This window comes from Dama dama, chromosome 4 (genome assembly GCF_033118175.1).
Source record: "Dama dama isolate Ldn47 chromosome 4, ASM3311817v1, whole genome shotgun sequence".
NCBI classification, from domain to species: domain Eukaryota; kingdom Metazoa; phylum Chordata; class Mammalia; order Artiodactyla; family Cervidae; genus Dama; species Dama dama.
In genome coordinates this window covers 16,560,502-16,582,581 of record NC_083684.1, presented here as the reverse complement: position 1 = coordinate 16,582,581, position 22,080 = coordinate 16,560,502, and the positions used below count along the sequence as shown (strand labels likewise).

At 57.6% G+C, this 22,080-nt stretch overlaps 2 protein-coding genes across 2 annotated transcripts; one reads left to right on the top strand and one right to left on the bottom strand.

Annotated features, from left to right (window-relative positions):
- Positions 1 to 4,647: 4,647 nt before the first annotated feature.
- On the bottom strand, positions 4,648 to 10,974 carry ADAD2 (adenosine deaminase domain containing 2). The gene is made up of 11 exons (XM_061137470.1): positions 10,773 to 10,974; positions 10,537 to 10,680; positions 6,958 to 7,110; positions 6,575 to 6,622; positions 6,363 to 6,488; positions 6,128 to 6,278; positions 5,880 to 6,047; positions 5,549 to 5,778; positions 5,216 to 5,459; positions 4,864 to 4,984; positions 4,648 to 4,781 (listed from the first exon to the last, which is right to left on the bottom strand). The coding sequence occupies exons 1-11, from the start codon at positions 10,972 to 10,974 to the stop codon at positions 4,677 to 4,679; spliced, it is 1,692 nt and encodes a 563-aa protein (XP_060993453.1). The 3' UTR covers positions 4,648 to 4,676.
- A 1,452-nt stretch (positions 10,975 to 12,426) lies between these two features.
- TAF1C (TATA-box binding protein associated factor, RNA polymerase I subunit C) lies at positions 12,427 to 21,954 on the top strand. The gene is made up of 15 exons (XM_061138294.1): positions 12,427 to 12,571; positions 15,592 to 15,801; positions 16,887 to 16,968; positions 17,130 to 17,227; positions 17,305 to 17,394; positions 17,491 to 17,564; positions 18,181 to 18,419; positions 18,516 to 18,632; positions 18,710 to 18,827; positions 18,917 to 18,988; positions 19,116 to 19,251; positions 19,376 to 19,519; positions 19,913 to 20,087; positions 20,163 to 20,300; positions 20,373 to 21,954. Exons 2-15 carry the CDS (start codon positions 15,664 to 15,666, stop codon positions 21,431 to 21,433), a joined length of 2,682 nt encoding a protein of 893 aa, XP_060994277.1. The 5' UTR covers positions 12,427 to 12,571; positions 15,592 to 15,663; the 3' UTR covers positions 21,434 to 21,954.
- Positions 21,955 to 22,080: the final 126 nt, after the last annotated feature.

The window sequence follows — 22,080 nt, the reverse complement described above, 5'->3', positions numbered from 1 at the left end:
AGGCACGTGACTTTCATAAGTCACCTTTCCTGTATGCGGGACAAAGGAAAAAAGAATGAATTTGGGCACCCTGAGCTAAAATTAGCCAATCTTGCTGTTCCAAAGGCTTCCATTGTACTCAGTCAATGACTGGTTTGAAATAAGATCCCCGGGAGAACTCTGCAATTTCACCTGCGCCTTCCTAACTATAAGCTTCTGGGGCTCCCCCACCCCTGCAGCTCCTAGAGAAACATTAAACAATACCGAGACATGACAAGTGGCTTCTCTGGTGTGTTGGGGCAGGTCTAGCCTCAGAGACTGCTGGGGCTGACCTCGGGATGCGGGAGGAGGTGGGAGGGTGCCCTAGGTGATGGGTGGCAGGGGTCAGGCTCACCTATCTCTGGATCATGGCCAAGTCAGAAGTTAGAAGGGCAATGGTTGGTTTCTAGGGCACTGTTTCTTAAATGCCTGCCTTGTGCCAGGCATTGTTCTGTCAGCAAGACAGATGCTCCCGGACATGTGGCTAGAGGAGATGATCGGAGGAGGGAGGCAGACCACAGATAAATTAAGAAGGAAATGAACAGGACAGGGGACTTCCCTGGTGGTCCAGTGTTTAAGAATCCACCTTCCAATGCAGGGGACGTGGGTTTCATCCATGGTCTAGGAACTGAGATCCCACATGCCACCGGAAGTAAGCTTGTGTGCCCCAATAAGAGAAGCCAGTGGGCAGCAACAAAGACCCAGCACAGCCAAAAAAAATAAACAGGACGAGCAGAGCCTAGGAGGGAAGAGGGCAGAGTGGTGATGGGAGGAGCATATGGGACACCTGCTCCGAGGAGGTCTGTCTTGGTCCTCCCAGATGTTTGGGTTCCCCCAGAAGGAGACCCTGAGGCAAGGATTTACAGGCAGGCAGTTTATTTGGGAGATCATCTGAATAAACACGGTACATTTTTAGGACACATCCACAAACATCAGTTAGAGATGTTTTGTTTCCAAGGACAGGAAACTCAGACTTCATCAATCAAACGAACAAACAAAAGGAGATTTTATTGGTTCTTATGACTGACAATCTACAAGGAGTGCAGGTGTGGTTTGATCCACATTCTCTAGGTCTTTTATTTATTTATTTTTAAAATACTGATCACTGTATTTATTTGTTTGGCTGCTCTGGGTCTTAGTTGCAGCCTGCAGGATCTTAAGTCTTCGCTGTGGCATGCAGGATCTTTGATTTGCAGCATGTGGAATCTAGTTCCTGGACCAGGGTCCGAACCTGGGCCCTCTGCATTGGGAGCTCAGAGTCTTAGCCACTAGACCAGCAGGGAAGTCACTCTCTAGATGTTTTAGAATGCTTCTACAGGTCAGCAAAAAAAAAAAAAAAAAAAAGAGCTCATAGTAAAATGGAAATTTTCAAAACATCTTCCAGAGCCATATTTTGGAACAGGGTTGCTGTCTAGCCCAATGGTCCCCAACCTTTCTGGCACCAGGGATAGATTTCATGGAAGACAGTTTTTCCACAGATGGGGGACAGGGGATGGTTTCGGGATGATTCAAGCACATTACATTTATTGTGCACTTTATTTCTATTGTTATTACATCAGCTCCAACTCAGATCATTAGGCATTAGATCCTGGATGTTGGGGACCCCTGCTCTAACCCACTCCTGTGAAGAGAGGATTCTATCAGTCATTCATTTTCCATTCAACATTGGTTTGTTGGGCATGTTCTTTGTGGAAGACTCCATGGGGCAGGGAGCCAGGGGCATGGAGAGAGACAACAAGCTGAGAACAGCCAGGCCTGGCAACAGCCACCACTGCCGATGATGGCCAAGATCGAGGCACAGCGCTTGGCTCACTTCCCAGTTCATCCCACCGTGACCCTGTGGGCCATGGATTGGTGACCAGCTCTCATTCACCAGGTGGGGAAACTGAGGCTTGGAAAGGTGGAGTGGCCCCTCGATTCGCCTCCTGGGTCTACACTCGTGCTCAGTGGTGAAGACTACACACGGGGAGGGGCAGCACGGGGCAGGGGTCCAGGAGAGACCCCGGGGCTCAGAGCTGCAGGCAAGGGGGGATGGGAGTGATGGCAAAGTTGGCTTGTATGTTGTGCCCAGGTAGGTCATGTCACCTCACAGCTCAAAATGCGGTTGTTGGCAAAACTCCACCCGGTGGGGATTGGGCCAGAAGACATTAACAGGCTCTCCCTTTCAAAAGCAATCTTCATCATCACCCTGCAATAATAAATCGGCTGAGTCAAAGGAACCAAGCGAATAATGTGGTAACAGAGACTGTCTTGGGAGGGAAGGATTGGACAGGCAGATTTATGCAACGTGGGGACAAATATTACTTACTTGGCAGAACACGGCAGAGTTAATGTCATTTTGAATAACTTGTTTACCCACTGATTATGTGATTAATGAATATCAAAAGGCTCATTGCATAGAACTGCATTTGGGAATGGCTGGGATCTGGTTGTAGTCACCATCACAGGACAAAAAGTAAATCAATTTAAATGATCTCCGGGGGAAAACAATGTGTAATAAATGTGCTAATTAATAGGCTTGGGTGTTTTAAAAATCCTCTCCATTCCTGAAAAAAAAAATAAGAAGAAATCATTATTTCAAAGTTAGCCTATTTTTTTTTCTGTTTAAATAACAATAAAGTGTGTTAGTCGCTCAGTCATGTCCAACACTTTACAACCCCATGGACCACAGCCCACCAGGCTCTGCTGTCCGTGGAATTTTCCAGGCATGAACACTGGAGTGGGTTGTCACTTCCTTTTCCAGGGGATCTTCCCGGCCCAAGTATTGAACCTGGGTCTCCTGAGTGGCAGGCAGAATTTTTTACCATCTGAGCCACCAGGGAAGCCCTTAAATTACAATACTGGTATTAAAAAAAATAATCTCACTGTTTTCTGAATTAAAGACAAAGAAAATCAGCAGCTGTCTGGCTTTTGAGACCCTCCATCCTGGTTCAAACTCCCTGCTGTCCTTCCCTTGCACGTGCGTGATCCTGAACACCAGCCTGCCTTTGGCAGCGGCTCCCACCTCCCCTAGCCCCCGTCCTCTCGTGCCCCCTCCCAGCCCCTTTCCCACCCCCTCCCAAGCCCTCTAGCCCACAGCTCTCCCTCTCAGGGGCAAAAGCTGCATCTCTCACCCCCGTGGCCTTCAGGAAAGAGCAGAGGAGAGCTGCTGAGGGCGAGGAGGGAGCTCTTGGACACACACCGCCCAGCCACGCTGTACAAGAGGCTGGGGGTCTGCCCCAGGTCAGAGAAGCGACTCGAGCAGCGGCCTGGGGGCTCCCAGGCACTTGGGGACGTCAGGGGCCTGGGTGGGAACTGCAGCTCCATCCCAACGCTGTGCTCTTCTGGGGGGTGCCCACCTTCACCTGGTGAATTTTCTCACCAGTAAAGTGGAGCAGCGAGAGCATCCACCTCGCTGGTGGGGGGTTTAATATGACAGCATCTGTAAAGCCTGGGGGCAGGTGGTGGGGGCAAGGCCTGCTCCAGCCTGTCAGCTCTTTCCTCCATCACCCCCTCCCCGCCACGCCCCCTTGTTGGCAGCAGCACTGGTTGAAAGGGAGAGGACGGGGCCCAGCAGATGGACAGAGGGAAAGCCCAGCCTGAGGTCAGGTGGGCTGGAGAACAGCCATGTGGGCTGGCCTTCCGGTTGTTTCTCCAGATGAGTCCACCGGAGTGAACTGAGGTTAAGTGGCCGCCAAGGTCACACACACACACACACACACACACACACACACACACCACACACACACACACACACACACCACACACACACACACACACACACACACACACACACACCACACACACACACACACACACACACACACACACACACACACACACACACACACACACACACACACACACACACACACACACACACCACCCCCCGCAGTGGCTGGGAGGTGGCCTGGAGGGAACGGATGCTATCCCAGGGCTTCAGTGTCTGCTCCTGCCTGGCCCGGAATGCCAATCCAGCTTCCCAGCCCACTGGGGAGAGCGATCTGGAGTTCTGGACCCTGTAACTGTTGGGGGAGCAGGGAGGCCCCGGTCACAGGGTGTGGGGCTGGAGGCTGGTGTGGTCCTCCACCACCTCAGGCCCCAGACTTCAAAGCTACTGCGCTCCTGCTCTTGCTCCAGGCCCCTGCCCAGGCCTGCAGATGTGTGCCCGGCGCCAGGGTCAGGGGGTGGGCGTGTGCCTGGGCAGGATGCACTTCCTCCTCCGCCCCCAAGGTCCTTGGGGAGCCTGGACATTCCTGCAGACTCCCCACAACCCCCACCCCTGAGAGGTAGGCTCTGGGTATCACAGCCTCACCAGGTAGGACAGCTGTGGTGACGCAGAGGCAGGGTGGGACCCACTCGGGATGAGCCCCCTGCCAGCTCCCAGGGCTGCCCACCTCTCGCAGGACCCAGAGGACCTGGAGGGCAGGGACTGGGGCTCCCCCTTCCCCACCAAAAAGCCAACAGCACACAGGAACACCAGAATCAGCTTCTTTATTCGAGCCCCCAGTGTGCAGCAGACCCCACCCTGCCTCCGCGTCAGGGCCTCCCTCCATCCCTGGCTTCACCCTGCGCACCAGTGCTCAACCCGCCCTCACCCCCTCACCCCCCACCCCCCAATCGGCACTCCTCCAGCGGGGTCCCGCTGGGCTCAGAACCTCGGCCCCTGGAGCTCTGCTTCAGTTTTTGAATTTTCCCACCAGCGGTTTCGAGGGCCAAGCCCCCAGGCCCTGCTGGTCCAGGAGGATGGACAGCTGCTGGCGAGCCTCCTGATAGGGCCCGGCCTAGAGCAGGAGGGGTGCAGGTGAGAGGGGGTGTTTGCCAGGGGTGCGGGAAAGAGGGCTGTGGGGGCGGGAAGGCACTGACCTTGGCTGCCTCGTAGGTCTGCAAGGCCAGCAGGTGGGACTTCCCAAGGGCATGGGCAGCCTGGCGAAAGGCCCGGAGAAAGGAGGCCTTGCAGAGGCGCGAGGGAGGCCCGGGGGCAGCGCTGGGAAGGACAGAAAGGCGCCCAATGTGGGGGGAGGGCAAAGGAGGCCCGAGCCACCAGGCCCGCGCCACCCTCTCACACCACCTCCACCTCCACCCTGACGATCTTGGGGGGTCACATTGCTGCTGAGAAGCTGGTGGCTAGATGCATCTTTTTTCCCCACAGGCAAGGGGATGGGGGACCCCTCTGGTTGTCAAACCCCCCTCCAGCCTGCCCCCAGGCCCTTCTTACTCGGCCTTCACACGCCCGGTGGCCACGTCCACCACCTCGACGTCCGGGTCCCCCAGGCTCCAGTTGAGGCTCAGGCCCTGGCAGGTGTTGGGGGGGAGGTCAGAGGGGGCCACCGAGGGCCCTGCAAAGAGGTGGAGCATGGTCCGGGTGTAGGGGGCTGGCAGGCACGGCCCCATGGCCCTGTCGAGGCTGGGCCGCGTGTGGATGGCCCGGCTCAGGGTCGGGGGGTCGTGGCAGGAGTCGGCTGTGGGGCACAGGACAAGGTCTGAGTCTCTGTCCGCCCGTCTCCCCGCCCCAAGGCCCGCCCCTGCCCCCCTGCCCTGCGGGGCTCACCCAGGACCAGGCTGGTGGTGTAGAGGGGGGGCAGGAAGTGGGCCAGCAGGCCACCCCCCAGCCCCAGGACGGCCCAGCGCGCCAGCTTGTCACTCGCCGAGAGGCAGCCCACGTGCGTGTCGCGGAGCGCGGGGGCCACGTAGCACACCGGCTTCAGCTCCCCCTGGATGTGGGCCTGCAGGCGGAGCGGGGGGCCGTGCAGGAGGCCGCCCTCCAACGACGGAGGGAGGCTGCGGAGGACCGGGGTAGGGGGTCAGGGCCCCTCTCCCACCCCCACGTGGCGCTCCCTGGTGCAGCCCCCCAGGCCCCCCTCACCCTGTACCCCACACACTAGATATCGTAGGCGGCTCCCTTGGGCGTGTTGCTGACGTAGAGGTGCAGGAAGATCCGGGGCTTGAGGGCGAAGGGGGGCCCGGGCCCCGGCTTGGGGGCCAGCACGGACTTCTCCTTGCCCATGGGGCCCCCCTGCGTGGCCAGCAGGAGCTGCCGGAACAGGAACCTGGGGGTGGAGGAGTGGCAGCTAGGGTGGTCCCGTCTCCCTGGGGCTGGCTGGGCAGAGGGCCCCCCGCCACCCCTCACCTCAGCAGGGCCCGGCGGGCCACCACCAGCCCGTGGCAGTCGTGCAGCTGCCGGCCTGAGAAGTCCAGCCACCCGGCGCAGCTGCCGCCGCCGGTGCCCAGCGCCACCAGCTGGTAGGTCTCCTTGGCGTGGCCCCTGGCGCCCGGGACCTCTGCGGGGAAGGGGGCAGAGAAGACTGGCCTGAGGCAGGGGGCCCAGGGGCCTTCCCGGGGAGGCGGGGGCAGGGCCACCCTACCTCGCTCCAGGATGACCGCGGCCACAGTCCCCTTGCAGGCCCAGTATGGCGAGCTGGCATCTACCAGGCGGTCGAAGACTGCGCTGACCACGGCCGCGCAGCGCTGCTCATGGGTCACGATGTTCTCTGCAGGGGAGGGAGCGGGTGGAGGTGGCTTCACAGGCCATGCCCTCCTGTGCTGGGGGGGTGGGCGTCACTGGGGTCTCACCTACCTATGCTCAGAGGAGCGAGAGGAGGCTGGTTGGGGGTCTTTGGGGGTTCTGGAAGAGAGACAAAGGGTGGGCTGTCGTGGGTGCTGGGGACTGCCCTCCCATCCTTCATCCTTCAGGAATCCAAGAGGTCCCACGGGCGATTGGTGTGTGTGGAGGGTTGAGGTCGGGGGCTCAGGTCATCCTCCGGAAGCCAAAAGTCCCTCAGCTGCCCCCAGCAGTCCCTGGGCCCAGGGTGGGTGGGATTCAAAGGACATTAGGGCAGGGGTCTGCTCACATCTCCATCCCCAGCTCCCTGCAGGCTGGGTCCTGGTGCCCAGATAGTCTCTGCAGCAACTGACCCCTAGGTGCATGTGCACTCCCGCCCCCGACGTGCCCTGGGTTACCTGCCCCTGCAGCTGGGCCCTCCAGCTGACGCCGGATGTAGTGGAGGGCAGAGAGAGCTGCCTGCTGCTTGGCCTCCGGCTTACTGTTGGCAGTGCTTGGGGGGCAGACCACCCCATCCAGCTCCACAGCCACAGAGAAGGGCGAGCAGGGGTCTGGGGAAGGAGGAGTTGAGAAGTGGTACCGTGCGCCTCATCCTTGTCCCGGGCGCTTCCTAGCAGGACCATGACACCTGCCAGCGAGCATGACCAGCATGACGGGGAGACAGCCTGCTGAGCTCCGCCCAGGCCGCTGCAGGCCTCGGCATGCCAGGCCATGGCCGCTCACAGATCCGCGCCAGCCCCTCGGAAATAGATCCCTGTGACCCCATTGTACAGAGGGGGACAAGGCAGGCACATGGCCAGCAAGCCCAGGTGCTGTCAGGACCCAGATCCATGGCTGCACTGTCCCCAGGAGGAAGGTCCCCTGTCCTCTCTCAGACACACTGCTCTATTTCTTCTCTACAAGAAGCTCGTCTTCCAAACATGACCACTCCAGGTGTTACTTATGACACAATAGAGACAGATGAAAATCCTAGAACAGGGATCAGTTGGTCAAAGGGCATAAATTTATTTCCATTCACAGTATTTGCTGTTACCTGCTGCTAAATTGTCTCCCAAAAGGGCTGCCTTTTTCTTTTGAAGAGAACCTGAATTTCAGTACCCCTCACTAGCATGGAGATTCACCTACTTTAAAAGAGCATCAAGAATGCCAGTTAGGGAGACTTCTCTGGCAGTCCAGTGGTTAAGAATCTGCCTTCCAATGCAGGGGAGGTGGGTTCAATCCCTAGTCAGGGAAGTAAGATCCTGCATGCCTTGGGGAAACTACTGAGCCACAGCTACTGAGCCCACGGGCCACAAAAGATCCCACATGTGTCCATGAAGACCCCGCGTGCTACAACTAAGACTTGAGGCAGCCAAATAGATATTTACAAAAGAATGCCAGCTGGGAGATGCAGAAGGCAGGCTGGCATCAGGACTCTCTGGCAGCTAGTGCAGTAATAATCAACTCTGGCCACAATCATCAAAGGATGTTACAACCATGGTGGGGGATGGAGTTCTAGGGAACAGGATCGTCACACCCAGCAGGGAAGTGAAAGCACCTGGTGACACCACCCTGATCAGGCCCTCCCAGCTGACACCCCAGGGGTAGAATAAGGAGATTTCGGGCCCCCTGGCGGGAGGCACTGCCACAGACACGAGGTTGCCACAGATGCCTCCGCTGGTCACGCATCACTTGAACCCAATCCTGAGGAAACAGACAAACCCAAATGAACAACTTTCTACAGGATAACCAGACCTTACCCTTCAAAATCATCACTGTCCTGAAGCCAAAGACAGCCTGAGGAATTGTTTCAGATAAAAGGAGGTTAAAGAGGCTGATGTAATAAATCGTGATGGATTGGAAAAAAAAATGTCCATCACTGTAACAAGCAGCAAAATTTGAACATGAATGGTAACTAAGTAATAGTATTATATCAATGGGCTTCCCCTATAGCTCAGCTGGTAAACAATCTGCCTGCAATTCCAGGAGACCCTGGTTCTATTCCTGGGCCGGAGAGATCCCCTGGAGAAGGGATAGGCTACCCACTCCAGTATTATTGGGCTTCCCTTGTGGCTCAGGTGGAAAAGAGTCCACTTGCAATGCGGGAGACCAGGGTTCGATCCCTGGGTTGGGACGATCCCTGGAGAAAGACTACCTACTCCAGTATTTTGGCCTGGAGAATTCCATGGACTGTATAGTCCATGGGGTCACTTGTTAAGTTTCCAGAATTTGATCCTTGTGCTGCAATTAGATAAGACAATGCCCTTGTTCTTAGAAAATATATGTTGAAATGTTTAAGGGGTAAATAAGCCTTCAGATTGTTCAAAACAAATTAATGTGGGTATTTATATGTAAATATATATAGAAGAGAAAGAGGGACAGAAAGTAAATGTGACAAATGTGAACTGGAGAATCTGGGTGAAGAGTTTATGGGAGCTCTTTTATACTATTCTTTGAAAATTTACCAAAATGAAGAATAAAAATGACAAAAAATGCCTACCCACATCGACAGTGGAAAGAGGGACCTTAGGCGGAAGGGAGTGGCAATATTCTCAGTGGTTCAGCTCAGGCTCTGAAACCAGACTGCCCCCTGGCAGTTTCAGCCTCTCTGGCCTCAGTCTTCCCATCTGTAAAGCAGTGGTAATGGTATCTGCCTTTCTTAAGGAACACTTGTGAGGACTCAATGAGTTAATGTATCTGAAGACCTTCAAATAACACTTGGTCTGTCACCCAGAACACAAGAACGTTAGCTGTCATCACTGGTATTGAATTGATTTCCTTGTTTGCTGTATTTTTTTTTTTTTTTTAGTTGCAGCATGCGACGTCTCAGTTACAGCATGTGGGATCTAGTTTCCCAACCAGGGATCAAATCTGGGCCCCCCGCAAGGGAGCTCAGAGTCTTAGTCACTGGACCACAAGGGAAATCCCTATTTTCTGTATTCTTGATGCTCTAGCATTCGGAGAAACCGTCCCTCCCAGGACTAGCTAATTCCTAGACATAGCAAACAACTTCTCTGCAAGCTCACTCTTTTCATATAAAAACCGACCAATCCAGAGCTCACACCCCAACCACAGAACTCTCTCACAAGCCAACATTCCCCATGCCCTAAATCATTCCCGAGGCCAGGTACTAGGCAGCTAGGAACCACCCCACAAACCCTAAATTTATCCAGTGTCTTGCTTTTATCAATCCTAATCTCACTCTGCATAGGTACCCTGCTCCAACCATTCTTTTCCAAGAAAACCCAATTAACGCCCTGGGCTGTGCCTGCCCCTCTCCTCTTCCTCCTGACCACTCCACCCTTTCCTACACAGCCCTGCATGGCCATCTGTGCCTCCTGTTTCTAGGAATCCATACTTCCTCCTTCGTGACAAGCACTCTCATGTCTGCTGTCTTGACATACCTGATTAAAACAAATCCCAGGTAGATTTTTTTTAATACATTATCTCGTTTGGAGTTGTTCAGTTTGGGGTTCTCCAAGAAAGTTTTACAAATGCTCCCAAAAGTTCTTAGAAGCAGGGAATGTGCTGGCTGAAAGCTGGGAATCTGAATCTAGGAGGGACCTGGTGTATGGATCTTGGTGGTTCTGGGAGGACGACTGTAACCATTATATCTGCATACAGTGTTGCCATCATTAAACTGTATCTGATAACCTCTTTGAGTTGGGGTGGGCTGGCCCTCACTTAGGCACCTCCTCTCCAATGCTGGCATGGTAACTGTAACTGTTTGTAACTGACCTTCAAAAAAACAGCTTGAGGCAGATCCCTTAACCAACCTGAGCTTCAGATGTGCCCCCTCCGCCCCTCCCACCCCCCCAACCCCCCAACCCCCCAACCCCCCGCCGTCACCTGATAGTTAGAAATCTGGGGTACCTGGTGCCCCTGGCGCCACGCTGCTCACAGCAGGCCTACCTCGGGCCCCAGGTCCAACTCAGTCTTCCTGGTTTCATTTGAAAACAGCCCAGGGCACGCTGCCATCCCAGCCCCCTGGGCCTCACCTGCTGTTTGGCCTTCTCGAAAGATCAGGGAGACGCCCAGATTAGCCGCGTACTGAGTAAGCAAGGCCACGGCCTGGCCCGGCGGCGGGTCTTTGAGAAGCAGGCCCAGATGTCTGGCCACCTTCGGGAACTCCCCGGCGGGCCCTGCAGGTGGTACAGCGACCCTCAGGGACCCCATCCTTCCTGTGCCCGGCCGCCCCCAGCTCCCCGGTCCCTGCCCCCTACCCAGGCCCCACCGTCCCCAGCCGCTGCAGAGGCCTGGAGCTGCCCGCCCGGTTCATCGTCCTCTGCGTTGGGGGCGGGCGCAGACTCTTGGCCCAGACTGGCCGAGGGCCTCCAGGGGCTGGACCCTGGGCTGATCTGCAGTGATGCTGCCAGACGGGGCTTCCTGCGGCCACTGTCATCGGTGCCCAGAGCTGCACTGGCCTGTGAAGCCATGGCTGGATTCGAGAACCGGAGGGGACAGCGGACACGTTGTGGCGCCACCCGCGCCCTTTTACACGCCAGAGCCAGTGCCCACGTGGGGAGCACGTGGTACAACCGGCGGCGCATGGTGAGCTCCGCCTCCCACCTCACTCGTAGCCAATGAGAGCCCATAAAGCTGTAGCAGGACAGTATGCCCAGCCAATGGGAGGCCAGTCTCCCAGGCAGCGAGAGCCTGTATGTGGACTAAGTGGCCACCTGGCCAATCTCCTTACTTCACGGGCGGGGCTCCGGGTGTAAGGTGAGGGTGGAGGACAGGGCCCTCCCATCATCTTCTCTGCGCTTGCGTGGTATTCGGGAAATAAAAGCCAGGGGAGGCGTCTGGGGACCCAAATTCAGCACCTCACCCCCGCTGCGGTCCAAGGCTGCCCTCCACTCCCCATTTTGCCAGTTTGCCCTCCCCAGCTGCTTAAGCAGCTGAGCCTAGAGGAGGACGGGAGGTCCTCATTCTGTAAGAGATGGTGTTTTCATTTGTAGCAGCCTCACAGTATCTTTAGGGCCAACATTTAAAATCTGTTCACCCTAAGCCTTCCTGAAGCCAACTGTAAGTGCTCCATGTGGGCTTTAGCTAAAATTAGTCATTTTATATCCTGCCCTCCCCAGGCCGCTTTTTTTCCCCTCAGAAGTGAATTTGGGTTGGTTCGTAAAAACATGTCGAGATAGCAATTCTTAAAAATGAGGGTCTAGCGACGAAGGAGAAATAACAAAAATATAGTTAAGAATGAAGACAATTTACATATGGCTCGCTACCATGTTGCTTTAAGGAGATGGAACTTTTAACAGTCTTGTAGGAGCCAGTGACTGGGAAAATGTGACCAGTTACTGAGTTTACCGTCTGTAAGTTTTGTTACTGTTGCTGCTGCTGCTGCTTGCTACTTTTGGATCTGACAATACGAGCCAGGAGGGGGGCGATGTGGACACTAAGGCATAGAGAAACAGTCGGTTAGAATCTGTTAACATTTGACTTGGAAGAACAGATGTGGAGCAAAGTAGATTTAACCTCCCAAACGGTTCAAGGATTGACCTCAAGAAAGACAATTCTGAGGACTTCCCTGGTGGCTCAGCGGTAAAGAATCTGCCTGCAATGTAGGAGTTGCAAAAGACGCAGGTATGAGCCCTGGGTCAGGAATATCCCCTGGAGGAGAGCATGGCAACCCACTCCAGTAGTCTCGCCTGGAGAATCCCATGGACAGAGGAGCCTGGCGGGCTTCAGTCCATGGGGTCGCAAAGAGTCGGACACGGCTGAGCGACTTCACTTTTCATTTCCTTTTACTTAATTTCCAGTGCCCACGACGTCTGCACGCGCATTCTCCCTCCTCCCGGGAGGTGGCGCTCTGGAGCGCCCCTAAGCCCGGGCTGGGAGGCGGGACTTCCTGCCTTCCAGAGAGCATTTCCGGCCCAGCCCGGGGAGGCGGTTCATTGTTTCTGTGCGGCTTTCGGGTTGAGGGCTGGGGAGCTAGGGTTCCGCCTTGGGGCTCCGTCGTAGCACGAGGGTCAGGCGAGCGTCACGCGGAGGTCAGTTTCCCAGACAAGCACGGCGCGACGGGATCACGTAAGTGCGCGCATCGCTCCGACAGGACGGAGGGGCGGGTCCCCCTGCTTCAGTCCACCGGCCCCAAGCTGTGTGGCTTTGGGACGAGTCGCCCAACCTTTGCAGAGTGGGTGGTGAGCAGCCGCTGGCTCATGGAGCGGGGAGCATCACGCCGTTGTAAAGCGTCGTAGCAACAACTGTCTGGCACACAGCGCTTGGTGTCAGATGCCTGCTGTTCTTGTGTTGAAATTCTGGGGCCTCGACGTGGAGTGGGAAGAGACGGATGGGGAGGACGTGGGCGAGTAGAGGTCTGAAGGGAAGGAAGGGCCTCCCTGATCCCGTTTCCCATACCCCGGCAGGCGCACCTATTGCCACACCCGGCGTTCGTGCAGACCCGAGGAAACTCCGGAGGTCTAAATTAGGATCCGGGAGAGAACGAGGGCCGGAAGTCGAGGCTGTCTTGTCTCGGGGCTTTTCTGAGGTCGTGGGCTCCACCAACTCCCTCAGCCTCCCTGCGTTTGTTTGAGGCTGTCTAGTTCCTTATTCTTGGATTTGTGCCTTCAGCTTTTACGTACTGATTTCAGTTCAGTTCAGTTCAGTCGCTCAGTCGTCTCCGACTCTTGCGACCCCATGAACTGCATGCAGCGCGCCAGGCTTTCCTGTACATCACGTAGTAAATAAGGCAGGCACCGGGGATAAAGTCCCTTCCCCATGGGGACCTTCAGAGCAGTTTGGAATCACATAGCTTTACCTTTAAATATTTTATCACACATCACAATGCGTGCTCCAGAGGAGGAATGCAGGGTGATGTGGGACAGGGCTGGAGGAACCAGGAGAGGCTTCCTGACAAAATCTGAAGGATGGGGGTGGATTTTATGGGTGGGTAGGAAGGGCAATGGTGTTCATTTTTAGTGGAGAGATAGTGTGAAAGGGTCCTCTCGTGAAAAGACGCATTCCCACCACTGTCCTCTCCTGTGATGGAGGAGAAAGACAGCAACAATCAGATGCCAGGAGCTCAGAAATGAATTAGATACAGTTCCTGTCCCAGAGAGCAGTCCTGAAGAAGAGATAAGGCATATAAACCACAATTAGAATGAGGCTGACCTGTGCCCTGAGAAACACATTCATTTGACCAGTTTTTTTATTTTTAATTACTATTTATTTATTTATTTACATGACTGAACTGGGTCTTAGTTATGGCACTCAGAATCATCAGTTATGGCATTCGAACTCTTAGTTGCAGCATGTGGAATCTAGTTCTGTGGTCAGGAGTCGAACCTGGGCCCTCTACATTAGCCACTGGACCACCGGGGAAGTCCCTCGTTTGAAAAGTGAAAGTGCTAGTCACTCAGTTGTGTCCAACTCTTTGTGACCCCGTGGACTGTAACCCACCAGGCTCCTCTGTCCGTGGAATTCTCCAGGCAAGAATACTGCAGAGGGTTGCTATTCCCTTCTCCAGGGGATCGTCCCTACCCAAGAATCAAACCTCAGTCTTCTGCGTTGCAGGGAGATTCTTTACCATCTACCAACATTTACTGTGTGGTGAGCACTTTGCAAGGTGCTCAGAGTACCTGGAGGTACTGAGGTTACAAAATAAATGGATACATGCAGTGGTAGCTCTAAGGGGAAAGGTTTTGCTTAGTGAGGCTCTGAGGCTGGTGCTCGCTTCTGGATGCAGGGAGAGTAGTGGTTCAAAACAGGTTTTGGAGCGGCTGGAGGATCACGCTATTGGCCTTGGGCAAGTTGCTCTTTCCCAGCCTGTTTCCTGACCTCCATACTAGCGGCAGGAGAATAAAACTTGTAGTACCATGTCGGGCAGATGCTGGCACTCAGTAAGTGAGAACTTCTCTTATTTTTGCAGGTAATAAAGGATATTACAGCTGCTTATTCTTCTAGAGCACTTTGTATTTTGTTGTTGTTGTTCACCCTCTTTGTGATCGCATGGACTGCAGCACACCAGACTTCCCTGTCCGTCACTATTTCTTGAAGTTTACTTAAGTTCACGTCCACTGAGTCAGTGATGCTTTCTAACCATCTCATCCGCTGCCACCCTCTTCTCCTCCTGCCTTCACTCTTTCCCAGCTTCAGTCTTTTCCAATGAGGCGGCTGTTCGCATCAGGTGGCCAAAGTATTGAAACTTCAGCTTTAGTCCTTCCAGTGAATATTCAGGGTTGATTTCCTTTAGGATTGACTGGTTTGATCTATCTGCAGTCCAAGGGACTCTGAAGAATCTTCTCCCACACCACAGTTTGAAAGCGTCAATTCTTCAGCATTCAGGCTTCTTCTTGGTCCAACTCTCACATCCATACATGACTACTGAAAAAAACCGAACTTTGACTATATGGACCTTTGTTGGCAAAGTGATGTCTCTGCTTTTTAATACTCTGTCTAGGTTTGTCATAACTTCCCTTTCCAAGGAGCAGGGATCTTTGAATTTCGTGGCTGCAGTCACCAAAGCCCTTTGACATAAACATTATTATTCAGTACATAGTTGGTTCCTTTTTGTTGGAGGGTACTGTACTCGACAATGGGAAGGCAGACAAATAAGACTCGTCTCTGGCTTTGGGGAACATGAGTTTGTCTTGAGAGTGTAGCCTAGAGTGTGGGGCTTGTCGTCCAGGTAGGACTATGTAATTATAATGTGATACGTGAGAGCGTGATGGAAGCTGACCCCCACCAGCCACCTTCTAACTTCGGTCCCCATCACTCACCCCCTAGTTGTTCCCATGGCTGCACAATTGCTTCTCACGTACTTCCTGCCCCAGGACTCTTGGTCTTGCTGTTCATTCTGCCCAGTACCCTCTTCCCAGTAGTTGGCATGTTTGTCTCTGTCATTAGGCTCTGTGTGTGCTGGACACCATCTTCATGAAGCTACCGATGCTTCACCCTTAGGCCCTGCCACCCCTTCCCTCCTGGCGGGTTGCTTGGTTTTGGTATAGCACCTACTATTCTCGGGCGTTCGGTGACACGTTCATTTGTTCTTTGTTATCTGCTTCCCCAAAGAGATTATCCTCCTCTTAAGGCACTCTTCACTCTCCCAGGAGCCCTGGAAGCCGCTGTCTGGTTCAGGTCTCTGAGGAAGGCCAGGGTGACGGTGGCTCCTGTTTTTCAAGATGGACTTCCCCAGCTCCCTCCCACCCTCATTGTTCATGACCGGCCCCCTTGGTCAGAGTGATGTCCCTGACCTGTCGTTCATGTGCAGCTGGAGAGATGCGCTGACCCTGCCAGCGTCCTCGCCCCAAGGCTGTCAGGTGAGGATGGCAGGGAGAGCCTTGGTGGCTCCGCGGCGGTGGGGGGGGACATCGATTGGCCCCCCCATCCTAGAGGTCACACCAGTTGGCAGGAGTGCAGGGTGAGGGGCTTTGGTACAAATCTACTAAGACCCAGGCTCAACCAGAATCCTGTCCTTTGGGAACCTGGGGTGCTCTGCCATCCACAGAGGGTTCAGCCTCCTTCCTTGCTCCCTCTCCCCCAACCTTCTCCTTTCTCTGTTTGTTCAACGAATACTCACTGAATAGCCCTACTGTGTGCCAGGTGCCTTATCAGGTCCTGGGGATCCAGAGTGAGTAAGTTAGATGTGCTCCCTGCCCCTGGGGAACAGTTAGGTGGAGTGGGGACTGACAAGTGAATAGGTCAGAAGATAAAATCATTTCAAAGTGTGGACAGCTCTGAGCGAAACCAAAAGGATGCTGGAGCCACACAGTGCAAGGTGAGGGGGGCGGGGAGACCTGGGACAGGAAGGACACCTGCTCTTTCCCTGGATGCCTAAGCCATTGGCTGCCACTTAGAGACAGGCTGGCTAAGGGTTACACCAGGCAGAGGCACATGGGTGAGAAATTTAAGAGAGACCCTGGATGGGTGGTGGGGGTGGTTGGCAGGGCTCCCTTGACAAGGAAGGGCTTCCATCCGGAGCCTCACCTGCTGCTCTACCATCCCCGAGTGTGGAGCTGAGTTGTCTGAGGCCAGCCCTGCAGGGGAGCAGAGGAGCCTGTGGGCAACTGCATGGTCTCCCGAGTGTAAGTGACACATGGGTGGGATCCGGGCCAGCCAGTGAAGGCCGGGCCATCCTCCGAGAGCAGTGCAGCCTGGAGGTGGGAAGCACAGACTGGAGTCAGGCTGCCTGAGTCCAGATCCCAGCCCTTCTCTTTTCTGGCTGCTGCCCGGACTTGGGATGGCCTCCCCGTTCCTCCCATTTTCTTCATCATTAAAGTGACAGTGACCAGCTTGGCAGGCGCCTGGTGAGGACTGAAGGAGTTAACAAGAGACAAGAGCTGATGACAGGGCCTGGCCTGGGCGCTCACTCTGTCACGCTGTGGCCGTGGTTGTGTTTCCTCAGGACAGGGCGCCACCCGTGGCCAAGGACCTGCTCTGGGAGCCGGACATGCCTGGGCCCCTGCCCTTGCTGCCTCCTGGCCCCGGTAAGGAGCTCGGGCTGGGGGCCCCTCCCGAGCTGCTCCCACTCACTGCTGCTTCCCCAGCCCCCTGCTGATTCCTTCCACCCAGCAGGGTCCTTGGCACCTCTAGGCACGGGGATGCCTGGTTCCACTTCAGTCCCTTCCCAGCCTCCCTCTTCCCTCAGATCCCTGGGACCCTGGCCTGACTGCCAAAGATCTGCTTTTCCGGGGAGGCTACCAGTTCCGGAGACATCCCCGAGCCGTGCTGGATGTTACTGAGCAGGTGCGCGGGCCCACCCGGGGGACAGTGCTGTGAGCCCGGGGCTGTGCCTCCTGACCCGGCCTCCCTTCCTCCTGCAGGTCAGCCGGTTCTTGTGGAACCACGGAGACATAGCCTTTGCACCCCTGGGGAGGCTACTGCTGGAGAATTTCAAACTGGAAGGAGCACATGTGAGTAACCCTGGCCGGCCAGGACGGGGGAGGCGCCCCACTTTCCATCGGGGTGGGCCCTCGGGCGTGTGAGCTTGACAAGGATTTTCTACACAGAGCCGCTCTAAGACGAAGACAGTGGTCAGTGTGAAGAGGCTATTCCAGGACCTCGGTGGACACCAGCCCTGGGGGCAAGTGGCTAGTGAGAGAGGGCGGGTTGGGTAGGCCTAGCCGGTGGTGGGGCTGTGGAAGGATCCAGGCCGGGATGCCAGTTCCCATCAACATTTGCTTCCACCCTCCCCAGTGCACTCATGAGCCACACTTCCTCATCCAAACCCCAGCTGCGCTAGCAGTGCAGGGGAAAAGGACGGTAAGCTCGTAGAGTGCAGGCGTGGCTGCATCCAGGCGTTCAGGTGTTACTAGAGCTTTACCTTTACCTTCTCACCCACTTGCCTCTGCTTGGCTTAGTTCCTAGGCAGACCGCTTACAGGTGGCAGCAACGTGGTTTATGATTCCAGGGAGAGGCCACTGATTCCAGGGAGAGGGCTAGTGGCCTTCCTGAGGCACCAGCAGAAGTCCCAGGAAGGATGAGCTTGGCTCGGCTTGGCTTGGGTGTCATGCCCGTCATGAGCCCATCACTGTGGCTGGGGCGACCCCCAAGTGCCAGGCCTGGGTCATGTGACTGCAGCACAGGAACAGGGTGGGGTGTTCTTGCAGAGGAAGGAGTTCTAGGTTGATTTTAAAACGCGTCCACTACACTGGGCCTCCCCGGGCTGGCCTGACCCTCCTGCCGTCCTCTCGCCCCAGCTGTCCCTGGGCTTACCTCAGCCAGCGCCAGCGCCGGTTCTCCATCCTTGGGGCCCCGATCCTGAGCACGTCGGTGGCGAGCCTCCTGGGAGAGCTGCTGCATGAGGAGCTGGCCCTGCGCTGGGAGCGGCTGCTCCTGGATGATATCTACACTGGGGGCGCGCTGGCTTGGGTGCCCGGCAGGACCCCCGGGGCCGGGCAGCTGGTCTACCCTGTGGGCAGCACCATGGACACACTGTGTATCCTCCCTCGCTGGGCACAGGCCAGGGATGGGCAGGGAGTTGTGGGCCTCGAGTGGCCGGAGTCCGTAAACTTGTCCTTAGCAAGATGCCCAGGTTTCCAGAAGGTCAGTCTGACCCCAGAGAGTGAGCCCCAGGTTCTCAGAGACCCTGGCCGTATCCAGCTCCGGGGACCTGTCCGACAGGTGGTGACCCGCAGCGTGCAGGGAGAAGGTAAGGCTGTGGACGCCCCCCTTGGCTTACTTCTGCTGCTGACCCTCACCCTCACCCTGACCCTCTCCCTCCTCCAGCTCTGCTGGCTGTCCGCTCTGACCACCACTGTGCCCTGTGGAAGGTCAGTACGCAGGGGCAGCCGGCCCCTCTCCAGGTGCTGCAGGTGGACAAGGGGGCCACAGGGATCAGCCTCAGGTGAGGGGCTTGGGGGGAGGGGGCAGTGTGCGTGGAAGCGGGCTTGGGAGAAGGGGTGGCCCGGTGTTCCTCATGCGTGTGCCCTGCAGCCCTCACCTACCCGGAGAGATGGTCATCTGCAGCCGCTCCGGAGCCGTCTGTCTGTGGAGCACCGAAGATGGGTAAGGCCTCTGCCACAGAAACCCACACCCCAACACGGGCCCCCCAGAACCCGGCTGGGGCCCGGCCAGGGTGCCCAGTCCTCCCCCTCAGCCTGTCCCCGCACCACGGCTGGCCTGTCTCCCCAAGGCTGCGGCAAATCTACAAGGACCCTGAGACCCTGGTGTTCCGGGACCCCTCTCCCTGGCGCTGGGCAGACTTCACCGCCCACCCTCGAGTGCTGACGGTGGGTGACCGCACCGGAGTGAAGATGGTGGACACTCAGGTGAGGGCACGGGGTGGGGGGGCCTCTGCCAGTGGGCGTGACGAGCCGCAGGGCCAGCGAGTCCCCGGCTGGTTGAAACCACGGATGGTGGACCGTGAGAGAGCTGACCCATCGTGTCCCCCAGGGCCCGCCAGGCTGTGGTCTGCTGCTCTTTCGTGGAGGGGCAGAGGCGTCATGCCAGAAAGGAGAGCGGGTCCTGCTCACCCAGCACCTGGGGGATCTCGGCCCCGAGTCTCTGCACCCCATGCTCCACCTTGTCTGCACCCAGGTGGGCTCACCTCCCCTTCTCTCCGCCCTGCCCTGTCTCCAGTGACTGGAGGCACAGGTCCCAGGGCCTTGGACAGCAGCCGGGGAGGGGGAGGGGCCGAGGGGGAGGAGGTCTGGCCCCGCCCCGCCCCGCCCCGCCCCCTCAGCACCCTGGGCGCTCCTGGGTGTCTGGGCATGTGTGCCAGCCTCGGGCAAGGGTGGGGAAGGCTGTGAGAGCCTCTCCCGAGAGTCCCTCTCCCAGCGGGACCATCAGGACAAGGGACACCTGTTGGAGAGACGCCCCCTGTGCAGAGCCAGGCTACTCTGAAAACCACATGGGGCTCTGGAAGGGGCCAGGGGGCGACCCAGGGAGACTTGTCCCGCCCCGTCGGTCTCATCCGTTGTCTTCTGCCAGTTCTCCGTCTACCTGGTGGATGAGCGCCTCCCCTTGGTGCCCTTGTTCAAGTGGAACCACGGCCTCCGCTCCGCACCTCTGCTGGCCCGGCTGCTGCCCCCGCCGTGCCCGGGCCTCCCCCAGCCGCTGCTCCTGGCCAGCCAGGGCGGGGAGCTGCAGCTGCTGCACCTTGCAGGTGAGGGGCCAGGCGGGGCAGGGGGGTGGGCGGGGCAGGCCTGGACAGGGCCTCAGCTGTCTGTCCCTCCTACAGGAGCAGGGGCCTCCATGCCCCGGCTGGCAGGGCTCCCCCAGTCTCTCCCCACCAGGAGCGACTCCCTCTCTGCCTTCCCCCTGCTGGAGCCCAAGAGTCACCGGAGGCTGCAGGAGCGTCTGAAAGCGCCCACCATAGGTGCGTTGGGGGCCGGGGCGGGCAGAGAGCCACACCCCCCAGGCCTTCTGGTCACTGTCCTTCCGTCCCCAGGTCTGGCCGCTGTCATCCCACCCCCCGCCTCCACACCAGTGCTGTCGCTCTTCCAGCTGTCCGCGGCCGGAGACGTCTTCTACCAGCATCTCCACCTCCAGGCAGACCCCGGGCCCAACGCTCATGCCCCCGCAGCTTCCTGGACACCCCAGGCCACTGCCTGCTGCAGCCGGTGGCTGAAGGCCCTGCTGGAGGTGCCCCTGGCTCCCCCGGTGTGGGCAGCACCCACCTTCTCCCACCGCCGGCTGCTGGGTGGCTTCGAGCCTCAGAAGGTGGAGGGGCCGGTGGCCGAGGGTCTCCGCAGGGCCATGGCCCAGGGGCGGCTGCTGCAGCAGAGGGACCTGGGCTTGGTCCCCCCGGAGGAGCGGCCCCCTGCCCCCGAGCCTGGCCCCGAGGACGAGCTCAGCGAGCGTCTGGAGGCAGCCTGGGAGTTCGGGGCGGCGGCCTGGTGGGAGAGGCGGCGGGGCGGCCACGCAGGGCCTGGGAAGCAGCCCAAGCGGCAGAAGCGGCGGACTCAGCTATCGAGCACCTTCTCCTCCCTCAGTGGCCGCGTGGACCTCTCGGACGCTGCCAGCCCACCGCCCAGCCCAGATCGCATGGTGCCCGAGGCCAGGCCCCAGCCCCCAAGGACCCCGCCCTCCCAGGAGCTTACCCAGGAGCCCTGGGCCCAGGGCGTCCCCTCGGAGCGGCAGCAGACCCTCCGGGACTACATGGCTGAGCTGCCGCTCCACTCAGACACCCCCAGAGGGGCCTCTACACTCTCCTCCCAGACCCCCAGCGTCCAGGCCACACCCTTGGGGCAGCACACCCCCCAGGTTGGCACGTTCCAGCAGCTGCCCCGAGGGGACACCCCAGAGGGCGCTACCCTCCCCTCCTCCCAGACCCCCAGCATCCGGGCCACACCCTCCAGGCAGCACACCCCCCGGGACAGCATGGTCCAGCAGCTGCCTCGAGGGGACACCCCAGAGGGTGCCACCCCGCCTTCCTCCCAGACACCCAGCATCCTGGCCACACGCTCTGGCTCTCAGCGGCTCCGGAAGAAGCCCCGCATGGGCTTCTGAGGCCCGGGGAGGTTGCCAGCTCCAGGAGCCTGCCATCCTGGATAAGCTGCGTCTTTCATGGTTGAAACAGGAATCAGAGAACAGTCCCCAGGGAGCAGACCTCCTGCTTCTGGAAGGCCTTCGTGACTGGGAGACGCTAGTAAGCAGTCTGGAGCCACGTCGGGGGAAGGACGACAGCAAAGTAGTCCTTTCTCCCATAGGTCACGGTCTCGGGGCACATGGTGGAGCCCTGGCAGCCCTGTCCTGAAGGTTGGTGTCGCTGGGATCCCTTCTGGCCAACAGGGTCATGCTGGAGGCAGGGGCTGCAGGCGCGCTCGGGACCCCAGTGACCTCGGGGCCAGAGCCGTGGCTCCTCGGCACTGTGGGTGATGGTGAAATGAGCTCCCCAGCCGGCCCGCGCTCACTGGGTGTCAGTGGTTTGTGGTCAGTGTCTGTGTTGACGCGGTTCCTAGCACAATCTAACGTGGAGAGGGAGGTGCTTTGGACCCATGTTGGGGGTTGAATAAACCCATTGCTGAGCCTGGTGTTGAATGATGGACTTTCTCAGGCTGGCCACGTCCCCTTCCATGGCTTTCCACGCTCAGTTCATTAGGTTCGCACCCTCCGTGGCTCTGTGGCCCCAGTGAAGAGCCTGCTTCTGCTGCGGG